Source organism: Bos indicus, chromosome 22, assembly GCF_029378745.1.
Source record: "Bos indicus isolate NIAB-ARS_2022 breed Sahiwal x Tharparkar chromosome 22, NIAB-ARS_B.indTharparkar_mat_pri_1.0, whole genome shotgun sequence".
Lineage (NCBI taxonomy): Eukaryota > Metazoa > Chordata > Mammalia > Artiodactyla > Bovidae > Bos > Bos indicus.
The window spans coordinates 16,840,940-16,859,405 of NC_091781.1; the positions used below are offsets into that span (position 1 = coordinate 16,840,940).

Sequence of the window (18,466 nt, forward strand, 5' to 3'; positions counted from 1 at the left end):
ATACTTCTGTTTATACTAAAGTAAAAGTAAATTTTAGCTGTCATATTTTAAATCCCAATGGTATTCCAGGCACTTCACATTCATCAGCTCATAGAATTCTCGGGAGAACTCTGAGTCAGTCATCACTATTCCCATATTCCAAATGAAGAAACTGAGACTCAGGGAGACAAAGTGTGACCCAGGTTAAGTCGTCCTAGAAACCTCAGCCATCTTCCTCTCTCACCTGTAAAATAGGCATAACAAACTGACTACCCTAGAACACAGTCTTGAGGATAAGAGAGGGAAAAGCCAGTTGAAACTGACTTGGGGTTAAGCCTCATCCTCTCCCCATGGTTGAGACAGTAAAGAATCTGCCTGCAATGCGGGAGACCTGGCTTCCATCTCTGGGTGGCAAAGATCCCCTGGAGAAGGGAATGACTACCAACTTCAGTATTCTTTGGAGAATTCCATGGACAGAGGGGCCTAGCGGGCTACAGTCAAAAAGAGTCGGACACGACTGACCGAGTGACTAACTCCCCATTTCCACATGGAAAAAGCACAACTCCCCATTTCCACATGGAAAAAGTGGGAATTCAAAAGTTGGGGGCAGTACTGGGTCGTGATGGAGGTGGAGTCGGGGGCCTTCAGGCTGGCTCCTCTGGCTGGCTCCAGTCCAGGCCCACCCCTACTTCCTGGGAGTTGCTCCTCCCCGCCCCACCATCTTCCCAAGGAAGGCCTGGCACAAGATGACGTCAGTCAGGTCCTTTGGCCCCCAGCCTGCCGGCCCGGAGCGGTTTCGGGCTTCCCCTCCCCAACCTGGCCCTGATCCACGGGCCCCAGGCGCCGGCCCCGTCACGTGATCCTCTTTGGCCGACTTCCCCCAGGATCCTGATTTAACTCTCCCTCCTCCCGCTTCCCTCCCCGCCCCAGGCCCTTCGGGCATCACACCTGTTCTGCCTGGCAGGTGTAGGGAATTAGAGCATCTGCTCTTCCTCAGCGAAGGACCTTTTAGTTTTCCCGCCAGTAGAATGCGGCCCCCACCCTACGATTGCCTCTATTCCCTTCATTGCTTACTTTTGCGTTGGCCTTTCCCTACGGCCCCATTCCTCCACCCCCATCAGTCTCCAAAGCCCTTCCCAGGGACTAATTCCCGGGGCGGGGAGGGGAGGTGGACAGAGCTCAACCCTAAGGAAGCTCACAGAACTGGTCTGAAAGAAACTTCTAGAGATAGGGTGAAAAAGGTCAGCTTCCGGCATCGGACAGACTTGGGTTCGAATTCAACTCTGCTTCTGACCAATTGCTGATTCTGAACCCTTCGTCTCTCTATGCCTCAGTGGTTCCTTTTGCGAAACGGGGACCCCGGCGGGAAACGAAAGATAGAACGAGTCCAGCGAATGCTCTGACTGAACAGAGGGGTTCCTCCGCGCACCCACCCCGTCCCGGGCGCCCCTTCCCCAGCCCCGGAGCGGGGCCTCACCTCCCCAGTCCCTCCGCCGCAGGCTCCTCCTCCACTGACATCAGAGCCGCAGGCGGGCGGAGGGAGCCAGAGGAGCCCGAACCGAGCCCCAGCGAGAGAGCGGGCTGGCGGGCCAGGAGCGCAGCAGCGGCGGACGGCGGCCGGAGCTCGGCCCCAGCCAAGTCGGGCCTCCCAGCCAGCCCCGCGGCGGGGCAGCCGCAGGTACCGCCCGGGAGCCGCCCCGCCCACGACCCTGGGCGCCGGAGGGCGGCGGGACCCCCCATCCGCTAGGTACCCTCTCCCAAAGATGGGAGGGGGTGCCTGGGCGTGCTGGACTCTACTTGAGCAGGGTAGGGCCTTTCTCCCCCAGCTCTGCCCCAGGCCCAGCAGGTGCCAGGTGGCCAGTGGGAAACTGAGCGGGTAAAAGAGGAAGGTGAGGAGGGATGTGTGTGTATGTGTCTGCCTTCAGCTGGGCCTGAGTGTGGAAGGACTGGGCATTTGGAGGTATAGCTGTGTGGCGGCCGTATTGAGGTGTGCGAATGTCTTAGCACAGGCAAGTGGATCAAATGTGAAGTTGCAGGTATGTTGGTGTGTAAGGGTATCCGTCTGGGTGGCGATGTCTGGGAATCCGTGTTTTTGTTGCAGACTGTATCCAAGTGTGTGTGCTGGGGTCTGGCTCAAAGGGTAGTAAGTCAGAGTTGGGGGGTATATAGTTGTGTCCTGAGGATGTTTGGAGTTAGATATAAGGATTTGGAGTTTAAGAGCTTCTAGGGTGTATAGGAGGGCTTCTGTGGTGGCTTAGTGGTAAAGAATTCACCTGCTAAGCAGGAGACACAGGATCGATCCCTGGGTGGGAAAGATCCCCTGGAGAAGGAAATGGCAACCCACTCAAGTATTCTTGGATGGGAAATCCCATGGAGAGAGGAGCCGGGTGGGCTACAGTCCATGGGGTCACAAGAGTCAGACATGATTTGAGCCACTGAACAGGGTGTGCAGGAGCTGCAGGGTGACAGGTGTGAGGAATCCAGGATGTCTGGTACACAGGTGAGGTAGGTGTGTGTGTGTGTATCTGTTCTGTCTAGGTGTCATCTTGTCCTGGTGTGTGTGGATTTGTTTTGGGGTGTGGGAGAGATGTCTGGGTGTGAGGGTGTCTGGGGGGTGAGTTGATGTGGGCTGATGTCTGGGTGTACATGTGAGATCAGAGACTCATCTGGAGATGGAGTGTGCAGATCTGGGGGCAGGCGTCTGGTTTCAGGGTTGTGTGTGGGTCTTGGTGCAGGGATATGTATGGAACTGTGAGTTTTTTTTTTTTTTTGCCAGGCCCCAGATGGATTTTAAAATTCTGCCCTCTGGAGCTTACCATCAATTCTCTTTTCCTAGAAGTTTCTGCCCCTGGGATGGGTGGTCAGGCCTCCCAGGAACAAAGTCCCATCCAAAGAGTGGATTCTCACGCCATGGGCTCTAGTTAGGGCACCTTCCCCCCTTTTTCCAGCAGAAGAAACAGAGAAGGAAAGTGCCCTCCCTGAGGTCACACAGCACACTGGGTTGTGTTTTGACCTCCCTTTCCGTGGGCTTATGATGGCATTGAGAGGCTGTGTTTTCTGGATGGGTCCTAGTCTGGCTGCAGTGCCCTCCAAGGCCTTTGCTTTCAGCAAGCTTAGCTGGGGCCTCATTGGGCAGCTATCCATCTCCAACCAAATCGTATCCATCTCCAACTTCAGCTCCCCATTCCCCATCTGATAACTGGGGAGAGAGTGCTCACCTGCTACTGCTGGTTGCGACAGAGGGCTCAACAGAGTAAAAGTATAGGCTGGATCAGGGTGAGATGAAGCCAGTAGGGGACAGGTTGGCGGGGGGGACCCTTTCTCAAGCTGCTGGGACCCAAATGGGGAGTCAGGACTGAGAGGGGTAACAGGAGGCCTGGGCAGTTCCAGCTGTGCCTGCTGTTGCTGTGGTAACAGTGCAGAAGGAGCTATTTAAAAACGTGGCTGAGATATTGCTGGAAGCCCAGGCTGCCGGAAACCTGATTTCCGAGAGGCTTGGCAAGGGAGGAGGAGGAGGGAGAGGAGACACCCCAGCGATTCCCAGGGTCGGGCAGCAACATCGCTGGTTCTGGGGACAGGGTGATTCTCTGGGGCTGTGTGTTTCTACAGATTGTTCTGGGGTCTTCTTTGCTGTCCTCCTAGAGTTCAGTGTCCCCTCGTGTGTTTGGATTTAGAGAGGGAGAAATTGGGAGGTGAGCTGAATGAATGAATGAGTGACTTTATTGAATAAAGAATTTTGCTGCCACCTGAAGGATTTTCCTCTAGGCTTAAGGATATAATGAATGGATGTTGCTGAATGAACAAATGGCCTGTGAATGAATGTTGGATGATTTTGTCAAATGAATGAATCAAGGATGAATAAATGCATGCTCAGTGGGGCCCTCACTAAGTTCCCACAAGGAAGTCTGAGCCCTGCTGAGTCTTCTTCCATTCCCTTTCCCAGGAGCCCTGGCTGTGGCCAGGGGGCAGTGGGCCATGCCGGGGGCAGTGGAATGCCCCAGCTGGAAGCAGGCAGAGGACATTAGAGACATTTACGACTTCCGAGATGTTCTGGGAACGTGAGTCTCCGTGGCAGGAGAGAAGGGGGAGCTGTCCCTGAGCTGGGGGGGAGGGTGGGGAGGGTCCTCACTCGTGGGCCTGGCTGGCTGGGGAGGCTGGGTCCAGGGTGGTGCTTCCTCTGGCCAGTTGATCACTGCTTCCTGTTTCCTACATCCCAGGCCCTGTGGTGGCCTTGTATGGCCCGAGTGGCCGGGAGTTTTCACTTCTGGCTGACAGGGGGTGGAACAGAGGCTGCTCTTGCTCTGGGTTCCTGTGACAAGAAGAAAGTAGGCGAGAATGAAGGAGCCAGTTTTTTAAACTGACTGCCAAGAACTGGGGGTTCTGGCCTAGGTTTTGGAACTGAAGCTGGGCATGGCTCTGTTCTCCATGGTGAGAATCCAGAAATAACTCAAACCTGATCTCTGCCCCTCAAGTTGATCCCAAACATGTGAGGGAGACAGACCCACGGAAAATGACAACCGGGCGTGTATGGTGCTCTAGCTAATTTTGCGAATGAGGACTTTGTTGAGCCCAGAGAGCAGCGGCTTCTGTATGGGGAATAACTTTCTGGAGAAGGGGGCATTAGAGCTGGGGATTGAAGGATGGGCAGGAGAGTACTTGTCAGACGGGGAGAAGGCATTCTAGGCAGGAGGAATAGCATAAACAAAGGCTCAGAGATATGTTATGTGTGGAAAGAGACAGAGTCTGGTAGAGCTTATAATCAGAGGCTGGGGAGAAGAGTGGAAGACACTGAGGAAAGAGAGGAACAGGTCAGGTAAGGCCTCGAAGCCAAGCTATAGAGGCTGGAAGTAATCTCATGAGCCACAGGATAACATTTAAGACTTTTTGGCAGATGTGCAATTCAGGATGGTCATTCTGGCCACGGTATAGAGGGTACATTGAAGAGGGACAAGACTGGAAGCCAGCAATGGGCTATCATAGTCACTAGTTAGTCTGATGATTGAGATTTCACCATGAGATGCTGTTCATTGACTATGACTTATGATCCCAGGAAAAGCAAATAGTTCTAGAGAGCACGAGTCAACACTCATTCCTTAACGAGTGAACTTTAGTGAAAATGAGTATGCTCCTTTCTAAGACTGTTCGAAAGCACTGCTTCTCCAGTGAGCATACATATCACTGGTTGTTCAGTTTCTAAGTCATGTCCGATTCTTTGTGACCCTATGGACTGTATGTAGCCTGCCAGGCTCCTCTGTCCTCCACTATCTCCTGGAGTTTGCTCAAATTCACCTCCATTGAGTTGGTGATGTTGTCGAACCATCTCATCCTCCACTGCCCCCTTCTCCTTTTGCCTTCAATCCTTTCCCAGCATCAGGGTCTTTTCCAGAGAGTTGGCTCTGCGCATTAGGTGGCCTAAGTATTGGATCTGGTTAAAATGCAGCTTCTGATTTTAGTAGGTCTAAGGTGGGGCCCAAGATTCCACAGTTCTGAAGAGCTACCAAGTGATGCTGATGTTCTTCATGGTTCTAAAGGGTGTTAAATAAGCCATGACTCAAATTGGCTTTTGCAGAAAAAGGAATGAATCAGTCATGCACATAATCAAAAAGCCTAGGGGGTAAACTTCAGGTATGGGATACAGGGGCTCACATGATGTTATTAGGAAACTGTCTTTGTTTCTCAGCTCTGATTTCCTTTGTGTTGGCTTCATTCTCAAGCAGGCTCTCCCCAAGTGGTGGCAAAGATGACCACCATTAGCTCCAGGCTTACATCCTACCAACTTAGCAGGAAAGAACACCTCATTCTCAAAGTGCCAGTAACCTGGCTTACATCACAGGACCCAGTTACCGTGGCCAGGGGATAGACGACTCTTATTGGCTAGGCTGGGGCACCTCTGGCACCAAAGAGGTGAATGGGTGATAGAGGGAGGCTCATTCCACTTCCTTGTCCTGGGGATGGTCATGTAACCCATAGTGGGATGGAGGAGAGGCTGGAGGGAAGCTGAGGTTCTGGTTCTCCATCTCATGAATCCCCTCTCCCTGCAGAGGAGCCTTCTCTGAGGTCATCCTGGCAGAAGATAAGAGGACTCAGAAGATGGTGGCCATCAAATGTATCGCCAAGAAGGCTCTGGAGGGCAAGGAGGGCAGCATGGAGAATGAGATTGCTGTCCTACACAAGTGCGTGGAGCAGATTCTGTCCCTGCTCTGGGTCAACCCTGCCTTGACCTGTCCCATGCCCCTCCTCTCTCTGCTTTGGGCAAATCACCTAACCTCTCTGAGCCTCAAACTGCTCATTTGTAAATGGGGGTAATTATCTCCACTTGGTAGGATGTGGGGAGCATCAGACATCCTTTACTTCAAGTGCCTGGCACGAGAGCAAACATGACTGATGTGATTAAGATGCCACTGCTTCTTTACAATGGTTTAATGTCCAGTCATATCTAAAGGTCAATCCTTGAACATGTCTTGAACCCATGTACCTCTGCTGATGCTATCTCTAGACCTACCTCAAGTTGCCCTACATATTACACCACCTCACAAGTTTAAAAACACCCATCTGCTGATACCCTGACAACAACGAGATGGTCTCTGAACTGCTAATGCTGATGGGAAACCTGCTGTTCTCACTGGAAAGCTCATATAGAATCTCCACTTCCAGCCTCCCACCTGAGCTTTCCCATCACCCTGAGCAGGGATGAAATAATCATTTCTACCACTGGGTCGGGAATACTGAGGCCCAGAGAGGACAAAGGACTTGCCTAAGGTCACACAGCAAGTCTGTGGCAGAGCCAAGCCTTCCATCAAACTCACTCGCCATCATTGGTTCATTTCTGGAGTGTTTAATGTGTGCCAGGCACTGTGCAAAGATTCTTCCCTGCATTTCTTCACGTGATCCTCACCTCAATACTTGGAGGGAAGTACTATCACTGGCTTCATGTTACAGATTTAAAAAAACAGGCCCGGAGAGGTTATACTCAATTCAATGAATATTAGTGAGCACTCAGTCTGCACCAGGTGTGGAGGCACAGTGGTCAGCAAGATAAAGCTGCTGGTCTTGTAGAGATGATATGCTGGTGGGAGAGGCTGGCAAATTTATAAACCCAGACAAGTGTTAAAATCCTATAGCAGTCAGCACTGTGAGGTGAGAAGACATGCCTTCAACAGCACGTGGCAGAGGCAGATGAGGACTCAGGTCTGTGCAATGCCAGAGCCCAGTGTTAACCTCCGTGACACTATAACACATCATGGTAAAGCAGCTGTTCCCTTTGGGACCCAGATCTTTGGCTCATCCTACCCAGGTTTGCAGGCAGTGGCTCCTTAAGATGAGGGTAGGGAGGTGGCTGAACTGTCCTCGACTCTGAACCACCTCATTTCTCCTTTCAGGATCAAGCACCCCAACATCGTAGCCCTGGATGACATCTACGAGAGTGGGGGACACCTCTATCTCATCATGCAGCTGTGAGTGGCCCTGTGTCAACCCCTTTCTCACACCCGTCCCTGCTTCCCCCTCCCTGGTCTCTCTGCATCCACTGGTGTCTTGGCCAGACTGTCCTGTCCCTGGCTGCAGGGTGTCAGGCGGTGAGCTGTTTGACCGAATTGTGGAAAAAGGCTTCTACACAGAACGGGATGCCAGCCGCCTCATCTTCCAGGTCCTGGATGCCGTCAAGTACCTGCATGACCTGGGCATCGTACACCGAGACCTCAAGGTGGGTGTGTGGGAAGCTAGGGCATCCAAGGGTGGGGCCTCCGCAAACTCCCCACTGTGACCTTGGGTACCTCTCACCCCCTTGCTGAGCCTTGCCTTTCTGTCTGACCTTGTAAGCCCTAAACTGCTTCCTCCCCATTCCAGTTCTGAAACTCGAACACAAAGGTGATTATCCCAGTAACATCTTAGGTTTTTTCTGATAATAAAACTCCCACTTGCTCTTTGTAGAAAACTTGGATGACAGCAAAACACAAAGAAGACAGCCAGAAATCCCCAAAGCCCTCCACCTCAGAGATGATGATGAGGCGCATGTTTGGTGGTCCATCACACTCTGCTGTAGGAGGAGAGCACCAGGGTGAAACAGAGCTGACTCTGAATTCTGGCCTAGCCACTCCCTGACTATAGATCCCCAACTGCAAGTCACTTTGCCTCTCAAGGCATCCGTTTACTCATCTGTAAAGAGCGATTATTCACAGTGGCCTGGCAGGGATGTGGTAAGGATGAACTGAAATGAAGCACAGCACAGGATCTGGCACACAGTAGGTGCTCAAAAATTCTTCAGGGCTTCACAATACACACCTGAGGTTTATAGGAAATTCCGCCCCCATACCCTGAGGTCCTTGTCCTTTTGGGAACTTCTGACTTCCTTGAGAACTGCTTGAGTTTCTTGTGCCTCCAACCAAGATGGCAGCTGTAAAACTACAGTAGCTTTGGGGAAGTGGGGCTCATTGGGGTGTTTGCAGAGGCAGAAGCTTCTGCTAGCCTCTGGCTATTTCCAATTCTCCTTTCCCTCCCTCCCGCCCTCCAAGCCAGAGAATCTGCTGTACTACAGCCTGGATGAAGACTCTAAGATCATGATCTCCGACTTTGGCCTCTCCAAGATGGAAGACCCCAGCAGTGTGCTCTCCACGGCCTGTGGGACCCCAGGATACGTGGGTGCGGAGGGCCCTGGTCTGGAGCTGTGGGCAGGGAAGAAGTGGGAGCTGCAGGGCAGAGATTTGTCAACACCATGTCCCATTCCCTCCACAGCCCCTGAAGTGCTGGCCCAGAAGCCCTACAGCAAGGCTGTGGATTGCTGGTCCATTGGGGTCATCGCCTATATCCTGTGAGTGGGGGCCTGGCTGTTACAGATGTGACTCCAGACTTCTCCTCTCCCCTACTTTGCTCTCTTCTTCCTCTGTGCTATTTCTTCCTTCCTGCCATCCATATTTATCTCTACCAGTTAATGACTGTATTATTTCACTCAATAGAGACTATGTTTCTGGCCACTGTGGCCAAGCACTGGGGATTTAGCAGAGGATAAAAACGACAAAGTGCTTGCCCTCAGGGAGCAGACATGCTAGTAGTAGGGGACACAGAAAATAAACAAGTAAATAAACCTGTACAATAATGGCAGGTAGTGAGACATGTATGAAGAAAAATCAAGCAGGGTAGGGAGATGGGATGGATGCTGTTTTAGATAAGCAGGTCAGGAGCCTCTCTGAGGAGGTGGCACATGAGTGGCATCCAGCATGAAGTGAGGGAGCCAGACACTCAAAAGTGTTCGGGGAGAGTGACTTAGAGCACAGAGCAAGCGCAAAGGCCCTGAGGAAGGACAGATGGTGGCACAATACGGAATTGAACGCTGGTGGAGTCGGACAGGAGTGAGCAAGGCAGAGAGCTAGATTTCCCCACTTTGTAGAAGGGGAACTCCTTCCTGGGGGTCCTGTCTGAACCTCAGCATCGCACCAAAGCTGCATCTGGGAGCCAGTGTGTACACTGACGGTAGAAATGAGAATGAGTTTCTCCCTGCCCAGGCTCTGTGGTTATCCTCCCTTCTATGACGAGAATGATGCCAAACTCTTTGAACAGATTTTGAAAGCCGAGTACGAGTTTGACTCTCCTTACTGGGACGACATCTCTGACTCTGGTATTTGGGGCTTTCCTTTCTTCCCCTGATCCTACCTCCAGTCCCTGCTTCATCTGCTTGGGTTGGGGGTGGGGGAAGGTCTCCTCACTTCACCAGGTTCCCCAGCCCCAGATTAAGCACTGTCTTTAGACCAGACACCTCACCCTGGGTGCTTTTCTCTGCCTGGCCCCTGGTCAGACATAGTATATTTCAGACTACCTCCCCACACTGACTTCCTAGTACCTAAAACAACACCATTAATGTTTTCATCTGTCCTTTTGTGCCTCCAGTTAGGCGGCAAAGCTTGTGAAGGCATTATTGATCATTTACATGTCAGTGTGAATCTTCTCTAAGAACAAGTTATTATTAAGGGAGAAAGCTGGAGAGCTAGGTTGGGTCGGGGGGCTTAGAGAAAGAGTACAGGTGGGGTGGGGCAGTGCATGGACAGATCTGGCTTTGATGCCAGGCGAGACCTGAGGGGGTGGGTTCTATCTTGGGGGTGTTCTCAGGCACCACCATGCTGTCTTTGCTCTTGTCTGGGGGGCTCAGCCAAAGACTTCATCCGGCACTTGATGGAGAAGGATCCAGAGAAGAGGTTCACCTGTGAGCAGGCCTTGCAGCACCCCTGGTGAGAGCTCCCACAAGCCTCGGGCTACGATGGGGTCTGGGGCCCCTAGGCCTGCCTCTCCCTTCACCGACAGCCCTCGATACACACCTATCCTAGGATTGCAGGAGATACTGCCCTAGATAAGAATATTCACCAGTCGGTGAGTGAGCAGATCAAGAAGAACTTCGCCAAAAGCAAGTGGAAGGTGAGCCCACGACCCCCATCTAGCCTCCAGCTCACACCAAGTGGGGCACACAGTAAATGCTCAGGGATGCGTACTGAAGGGTCTCATTCATTCATGCAATGCTGTGACACCCACTGTATTCCGGTGATGGTCTCTGATCTTCAAGACTAGAGGTATAACAGTGTATGCTTTTCAAGGAGACATAATCCAAGTTATGGGGTCCTGGAAGGGGCCTAAAGTGGTCATGGCCTGACAGACTGGTCAGGCCTGAGAGCCAAGTAGGAATTAGCCTAGCACAGCAGGATAAGGTCTGAGGCAGAGGGAACTAGGGTGCAAAGGGCCAGGAGAAGAGAGTACAGCCGTTTGGGCAGTGCCTGGCAGGACTGAAGGGGCTGCAGGAAGGAAACCAGGCTGAAGACAGGTCGGGGCCAGGCTGCCTGGCGGCTTGGGTCCCACAGTAGAGGGCTGACTTGATGCTGAGGAGCTCCGGAAGGATTTTCAGCTGAAACTTGACCTTTACAAGGGGCTCTCAAGATGCTGAAAGGCAGAGTGAAGGCTGGGAGGCCCTCTAGGGGACTGTGGCAGAGATGTGGTCAGGAGACAGTGAGGGCTTGAATCAGAATAGTGACAGTGGGAACAGAGGACACTGGACCAGGAGTTGTTTGGGAGGCAGAACTGACAAGAAGTGATGTTAGAATGGATACTGGAAGAGAGAGGAGGAGATGTCCAGGGCTCACCCAAGATTTTGGTTGGGGACAAGCTGGGTGATGGTACCATCACTTAGATGGAGATCCTGGGGCCAGAAACTTGTTTTTGGGGAGGTTTTGATTTAGGACATGGTAAATTCGAGGGACATTTCAGTGGACAGGTTGAGTAGAGAATGATACACACACAGTTGCACAAGGCATTTAACCTCTCTGTGCCTGTTTTCCTCCTTTAACAAGGCTGAAATAGTGCCCACCTCAAAGACTTTCAGGAAGATTAAATGATCTATTACGATAAGTACACACAATGCTATACAAAGTGTTTACTATTATGTGAATGTGAATTATATGAGAAATTATACATGTCTACATATATTATATACATGTGTGTGTATGTGTGTTTAACTGTATAATATGACTGAACATAATTTAATGAAGTCTTGTAGAGGTTTCAGGGAGTTTTGGGGATCAACCAATATTACTTGAATGAAAATAACAGAACTGCTATTAAGAATTCTACTGCCAGACCCTGCCCCACGATCTCCTACTCTCTCAAAAGTCCCTTCTGCCTTTCTCCACAGCAAGCCTTCAATGCTACAGCCGTGGTGCGGCACATGAGGAAGCTACAGCTGGGCACCAGCCAGGAGGGGCAGGGACAGACAGCGAGTCGTGGGGAGCTCCTGGCACCAGCAGCAGGGGGTGAGAACAGGGCTCTGTGCCAGGGCATGGGAGGTCTGTGGAGAGCGGCCCAGGCTGGAGTGGAGAGTCTGCTCCTGTGATCAGCTCTGCTCTGTCTTCCTATGTAGGGCCGGTGGCTGGCTGCTGCTGTCGCGACTGCTGTGTGGAGCCCAGCCCGAAACTGTCCCCCTCTCTGCACCCCCAGCTCTAGGGGCCTGGATCCAGGGTCAGGATCTGCTATGCAGGAAGGGTTGGGGATGGCCTACTCCCCCTCCCTCCCTGAACTGGGGAGGTACCCTGCCCCACTCCCTCCACACCCCTTTCTGTATCACCCCTCCACTGCATTTTCCATACAAATATTTCTATTTTATTGTTCCTTCTTATAATAAAGGGAAGAGATTAAACCCACAGGCAGCTCTGTCTCCTCAGACAACCTATACCCAACATGGTTGTGCAAACTGCTTGATTTGAGGGTGCCTGGTCCTTGAGGTAGCTGCAGGAAGTCCCCTTTCCAACATGAGACTGGATGGGGGAGAGTAGGAGGGAGCAGTAGGGAGGGGTGTTTGGGGAATCCCTTTTTCCATGCCCCCACCTAGCCTTCCGGCCCTGTGCACCTCTTTCTGCGCTTTGCTGGTGGCTCCTGAGCTTGCTGGAGTTGGCGCAAGTCAGCACTGAACAGCACCTGGGGCAAGAGGGGTGGGAGTCTGAGTGGGGAGAGGGCACATTGCAGTCAGGACTGGTGGGGCAGTGTGGGGAGCTGGAAGGGCTCATGGGTGGCAGGGCTGGGGTGGATAGAGAGTCCTTTAGGCTCAAATGGGACAGCAATGGAGGTAGAAGAAAATAGGTCAGGGCCAGGGAGAAGTCCTATGGGGTCTGGGCTGGAGATGGAGGGGAAGCCTAGGTACACTCACTGCTTGGGCCCAGCCAGCATAAGGTCCCCACAGGTTCCGGAAAAAGTTACCTAAACCAAAAAAAAAAAAAAAAAAATTACCTAAACCAGAAGTGGTGAGGTGACGTTAAATGGCCCCTTGTGCTCCCTGTCCACAAGGGTGGGGTTTTAGGGAGAGGTGTATTTCTACCACCTCAGCCCACACATCCCAGCCCTGACATCCCACTCTCTCTCCTTACCCAGTTCCTTGTTGGCCTGGGGGCTCGGGCCCTTGGCCTGGCTGGTGGTGGGGTGCCAGCTGTAGTCACGTTGGGCAATCTGCCACACATGGACGTCCACGGGCACAGCCTGGGGTTTGTCTAGCGCCATCAGGCAGATGCAGTCAGCCACCTTGGACAGACAGAGAGTAAGCCACAGTAAGCCACAGAGGAATGGCAGGGTCTAGTCAGCAACCTGCTTCTAGTTCCAAAGCCAGATGCTTCCTTCTCCACTCTGAGGACACTCTTACTGTATTTTCTATTAATAATTTAAAAAACAGCTGTGACGAGAGTGCTACTGGGTAAACATCTTATGTGTGCCAGTTTCATCATAACCTGAAAAGAAGGTTTATTGTAGACAAGAAAACAGGTCCTGAAGGTGAAGTGATTTGGCTGAAGTTACACAGATAGGGAGACTCAGAATCAAGATTTAATGTTAGGCTAGAGTTCAGAGCCCATTAAAAAGGGTAATTTAAATAAAAACTCATTTTTAAAGTACAGAGAAATATAAAAAAGAAAACAATAAATACCAAATTCCCAGTCATCCTTCTGATACCTAACCATTCTTGATATTGAACAAGAGGTCTATTATCCTTTAATAAAAAAAATTTTTTAATTCTGTAAAGCAATTATCCTTTAATAAGAAAATTTTTTAAAAAGTTCTGTAAGTATATATAATTTTAAGGGAAGAACAAAATGAAAAGTGGAAGGCTTCCCTGGTGATCCAGTGGTTAAGACTCTGAGCTCCCAATCCAGGGGGAATGGGTTCAATCCTGGTCAGGGAATTAAGATCTTGCATGTCACATTGACAGTGTTTTAAAAAAAAAAAAGTTGGAAACATCTTATTTGTCTTCCCAAAGGTAACCACTATTGAGTTTCCTATGATTCCTTCCAGAAGTTTCTGCACACATACGGCAGTGTATGTATGTACCTGAACAAATGGTTTTTCTAAAAATGCATTCAAAGAGCAATGTCTTTTATACCCTTTCTGCATTCTACATATTCTCTAATAAAACATCTGCTGGTATCCTTTCTCCCTCCCACTCTGCCTCCAGAAGCCAAGCCCACACCCAGCTCTCTGACTGCCTTGTCTCCTCCTCTGCTATTCTCTGCATGAAAAGTGAGAGTAGCTTCTTCCTGCTTCCTTCCTTCCCTTCAACCCCGGGCCTCACCTTGGTGCCTACTCCAGGCAGGGTGCAGAGGGCCTTGTGAGCCTCCTCATAGGGGGCCTTGCGCAGCTGCTGCAGCCAGGGAAGTCCACCCCGTTCTTCTAGGATGGCTCGGGCACTGGCACTCACAAAGCGGGCACGGTACCCCAGGCCCAGATTCCTGAGCTGAGCTTCCACCTCTGGCCCTGTGGGGGAGTGAGGAGGAGAACAGGGGTCAGACATTCTCAAATCCTTCCTGTCATCAGGCTAGTGCGTGAGCCCTGCATACGACACGTATGCTTTTCCTAAGTACCCTTCTCCTACCTTGCCGTTCTCTGGGAGACCCCAGGACACTTGCACATACAAAGGAAAGGGTTAAGCCTGGGTTCTGCCCCTCTACAAATGTTTTCTGAGCACTATGTGCTGTGCACTGGAGCAGAGATTGAGAAGGACTTGCTGTCATGGAGGAACTCCTCAGTTGAGTTCTTTAACCTTCCCAAAGGGTGTGAATTCATGAATTCACATTTATGATCTAAAATAATACACAGGGCTTCCCTGGTGGTCTAGTGGTTGAGAGTCTACCTGCCAATGCAGGGGACATGGGTTCAATCCCTGGTCCTGAAAGATCCCACATGCCGCAGAGCAACTAAACCTGTGTGCCACACTACTGAGCCTGTGCTCTAGAGCTGCAGCTACCGAAGCCCACAAGTCCTACAGGCTGTGCTCCACAAGAGAAGCCACAGCAATGAGAAGCCCAACCACCCCAATGAAGAGTAGGTCCTGCTTGCCACAACTAGAGAAAGCCCATGCACAGCAATGAAGACCCAGAGCAGACAAAGATAAATAATCTAAAAAATAAATAATAGTCATAATAACAGTAGCAGTTTCTATTATCATGCTTTTCTCAAGGACCTTGATGACAATACTACTGTTCTTCCCACTTTACAGATGAAGAAAATGAGTGCTTAGAGGAGGTTAAGTAACTCGCTCAAGAAAGGACATGACAGAGGTGGGACCTTGCACTGAGGTCTAGGACACCAAGCCGGTGCTCTTAACCCACTGCACTGCGCTACCTCATGACTGCCTTATTCATGCCTCAAACCCTTCTGGATAGAAATTGTCATTCCTATTCCACAAACAAGAGAAGCTTGGAGAAGTGAATGAATTCCCAGAGGTATTATGACTACTAAGCTGGGAGCTGAGACCCAAGACGGGTTTTCTAAGCACCCAAAACATTCTGTTTTCTCCAGCGAGGGCTGTGTCTTTGCTATGCAGGCACGAAGCACTTCCTCCAGCTTGGTTCTCACATCTGCCAACTGAGGTACTTGCCTCTGTAAATACTTCCCTCACAGCGCTCCCATGAAGAACATGTGTGTTTTTGGATGCAGAATTGTTGGGTTCACAGCAGAGATAGCAATTTGAATTTGCTGCTTACTTCATATATGCCAAACACTATGCAAGGTGAGCTATGTGCATTCCTTTACTCAACCCTCTTGAAACTCTGACAGGGCCTATTGGAGCTATTGTTATCCCATTGGAGCTATTGTTATCCCATTCAATGGATTAAGAACCTGAGGCACAGAGAGGCTACATAATGAGCTCAAGATCATATAGACAGAAGTCAAGTGCCAGAGTTGAAATTCAGACCCAGGCAGGCTATCTCTAGAACATGCATCTTAAGCCCAAACTACTGTACATTGTACACAAATGTCTTCTGATGAGCCATTGAACTCTGGGCAAAAAGCACAGACCACTGAAGTGCTGACATTTCAGGGACAAGGAAGATGACGTATAACTGGGGCTGACCAGACCAGGCAGGGTGGTTCTGGATGAGGGCAGTATTTAAAAAGGCAGGTAGCTTTGGGATGGAAGAAAGGCATCAGAGGAGAACTCAACAGGCCCTGAAAGCTGTCGTAAGGCCTGGAGGCAGGGACCCAGCTACTCACCAGCCAGGGCCTGCAAGCTGGGGAAGCCATGGTAGGTGACATCATCAAGCTGGATGAGCCGAGGTCCAAAGGTCTGGCAGAGCCGTTCCACCATGCCAGTGATGCGCGCAATGTTGTTGTTGGAGGAACAGATGAAAGAGAAAAGGCATTCGATGGGGTCCAGTTGCAGGAGTCGCACACCTGGGGACCAGAAAGGTAGGGAAATGAGAAATCACCTGCTGTTGGTAGTGACCTCTTCTTACCCTCAGATCCTAGGCTCCAAGGGGATCCTAGGGGAATGAGGGACAGCGTTGTTAAAGACAGTAACCCTGGAGCTCTCATTCTTTGTAGCATCTTGTGAGGTCCATGTTATCATCCCATTCCACAAAGAATGCACGGTGTAACCACTACGAGGTTGGGGATTTGTTTTGTTCACTGTGGTATTCCCAGTCACATAGATGATGCTCTGCAACATTTACAGAATGAACGATGTCACCAGCCCCAGATCACACAGCCAGGATTTGGCTCAATATCCCTGTCACTTCACTACGGTGGTCAGCAGGACATTAACAGTAGTAATGTCATTAACAGTAATAATAACTACTGTGTGTCAGGCACTATTCTAGGCACTTTATTTGTATTAGCTTCTTTAATCCTCATAAAATTCTGAGATAGATATAATCCCCATTTTACATATGGTGAAACCGAGTAACTTAACCAAATCACAAGCAACCCAACCTCTGCCTCAGGCTCTGTACTCACCCTTGAATTTCTGAGCCACCTCTTGAAAGTGGGGGTCCACGGAACTCCAATGGTGATACAGGGGAGCAAGGCTGACATCCAGCTGGAAGTACTGTTGCACGGCCTTTAGCTCTTCCAGTGTGGGCCTGCCAACCCTGCCCTTGTCCCCTCGGTACACAGTGCAGTAAAGATGCTCCTCAGTCTGGGTCAGGGTCCATACCTGGTCGGCCAGCACGCCACTCCAGTGCGCAGGGCTTTGCTCCCTCCACCTGCGCTTCCAGGCATATGGCAGCCCTAGCACTCAGTGCCCCTTTCTACACCCTTTGGGGCCCTCCTATCCTATAACTGCTTCACATACAAAACTAACTCACGAACTGCAAAACACAAGTGCTTTCTTTTACATCAATTATACAATGTAATCCTCGCAACAGCACCGCGCAGGCTTTTCCACCTTATAAAGGAGTTAACAAGGTCACTACTCGTGCTTCGGTCTCTTTTGTACCCTTCCTTCACCCCCAACGTTCCTTTGCACCCAGGGCCTGCGGTGCTGAGGAGCCAAGACTCAGGGTCACTCACCGGAAAGACTGTCCAGAAGCCAGAACCAGGTCCAGGCGCAGTTCAGATCGTGGACAGGGGATGGAGGCCCATAGGGCCGGGAAGGAGGCTAGAGTGCGATGCCCCATGCTACCCCGAAGAAGGGAGACCACTGACATTTCCATTCAGACCCCGCCCCGCGATGGTCCTGCCCACTCGGAAGGGGCTCTACCTGTCAAAAGACCTGGCCCCAAAGACCACGCCCCTCAAGGCCTCACCCACCAGATCCTAGCCTCTTAATTTGGATCCGCAGTTTTATTTAATTTCTCCACTCCCCGCAGGCCCTGCTCTCTCAACGCTTCTGCCCTTTCACTCTGTCTTGACCCTCCCGCCCTTCACAGCCTTTGGGCACGCAACCTAGTCCCTCAAGCTACCGGGACTTTGTGAAGCGCGCGCTAACGCGCTCTTCCGCTTTCTCTGGGGGCCGACCTCTCTCTCACCGGAAGGAGGGCTCAGGCCAGGCTGATTGGACCCAGAGGTAACCAATCCGCGGAGAGTTAGGAGGCGCCAATGAGAATCGGGCGTGGCGGCGAGTGGGCGGGCCTTTCTAGGCGCCGCAGCGGTTGGCGCGCGCTGGGCTCGGTGCCCGCTGTTGGCCTTTCCTCTGTGGGATTTGTCTGCACTCCGCACGCCGGCGCGTCCCATCCCCGCGCTCAGCGGCCAAGACGCACAGGGCGCCCTCAAGCCACAGTCCTCACCGCCTGATTTCCTCAGAGCCCTGTGATGCCTCAGGGCCTGCCCGCCCGCAGAACCAAGTGCTGTCCCCCGGCATCCTTGGGGCCTTTCTCAACGAGCCTCTTCGGGCTGATCTTCGCCTTTATCAGTCTGGCTACCCTGAACCCCCCTCACCGAGAATCGTGCCCGGATCGCAACTCCGGGCCAGCCGAAACCGAAACGTCTCTACAGCGTCTGGATCCCGAGGAATCTGCCTACTCCCTCGCTCTCTGAGTTTCTGCCCTCCAAGGGCTTGTCCCAGAGTCTCGACATCGAGCAACCTTAGGCCTCACTGACTTCCTCATCAGAGGCCTGCCTCCTGGGATTCTGCGCGGACTGCCCCATCTGGCGTCACCCGCCAATTGAAAACCCTACCGAAAGGGGCCTCTGTAGGCCCCCTCCAGGACTGCGCCCAGCGACCCAGAGAGGCCTCAGGACCACCAACTCTGTGGCCCCA

At 51.5% G+C, this 18,466-nt stretch overlaps 2 protein-coding genes across 5 annotated transcripts in view; one reads left to right on the forward strand and one right to left on the reverse strand.

Moving 5' to 3' along the window:
* Positions 1-18,302, reverse strand: part of OGG1 (8-oxoguanine DNA glycosylase) — a 28,902-nt gene extending 10,600 nt beyond the window's left edge. Inside the window, exons 1-8 of one of the 4 annotated variants that reach the window (XM_019984717.2) lie at positions 18,145-18,302; positions 17,278-17,385; positions 16,723-16,970; positions 15,982-16,161; positions 14,060-14,241; positions 12,870-13,020; positions 12,653-12,702; positions 12,086-12,423 (exon numbers count right to left, since the gene is read on the reverse strand). In XM_019984717.2, coding sequence (XP_019840276.1) covers positions 12,334-12,423; positions 12,653-12,702; positions 12,870-13,020; positions 14,060-14,241; positions 15,982-16,161; positions 16,723-16,970; positions 17,278-17,384 — 1,008 coding nt within the window. In that variant the 5' untranslated portion in view covers position 17,385; positions 18,145-18,302 and the 3' untranslated portion in view covers positions 12,086-12,333. The other 3 variants (XM_070776252.1, XM_019984716.2, XM_070776253.1) reach the window with 3 other exon arrangements.
* Positions 1,218-12,149, forward strand: CAMK1 (calcium/calmodulin dependent protein kinase I). Its single transcript, XM_019984715.2, has 12 exons — positions 1,218-1,657; positions 3,923-4,037; positions 6,021-6,152; positions 7,359-7,433; positions 7,543-7,681; positions 8,490-8,616; positions 8,710-8,785; positions 9,477-9,589; positions 10,118-10,196; positions 10,293-10,380; positions 11,645-11,762; positions 11,870-12,149. Exons 2-12 carry the CDS (start codon positions 3,955-3,957, stop codon positions 11,950-11,952), a joined length of 1,113 nt encoding a protein of 370 aa, XP_019840274.2. The 5' UTR covers positions 1,218-1,657; positions 3,923-3,954; the 3' UTR covers positions 11,953-12,149.
* Positions 18,303-18,466: the final 164 nt, after the last annotated feature.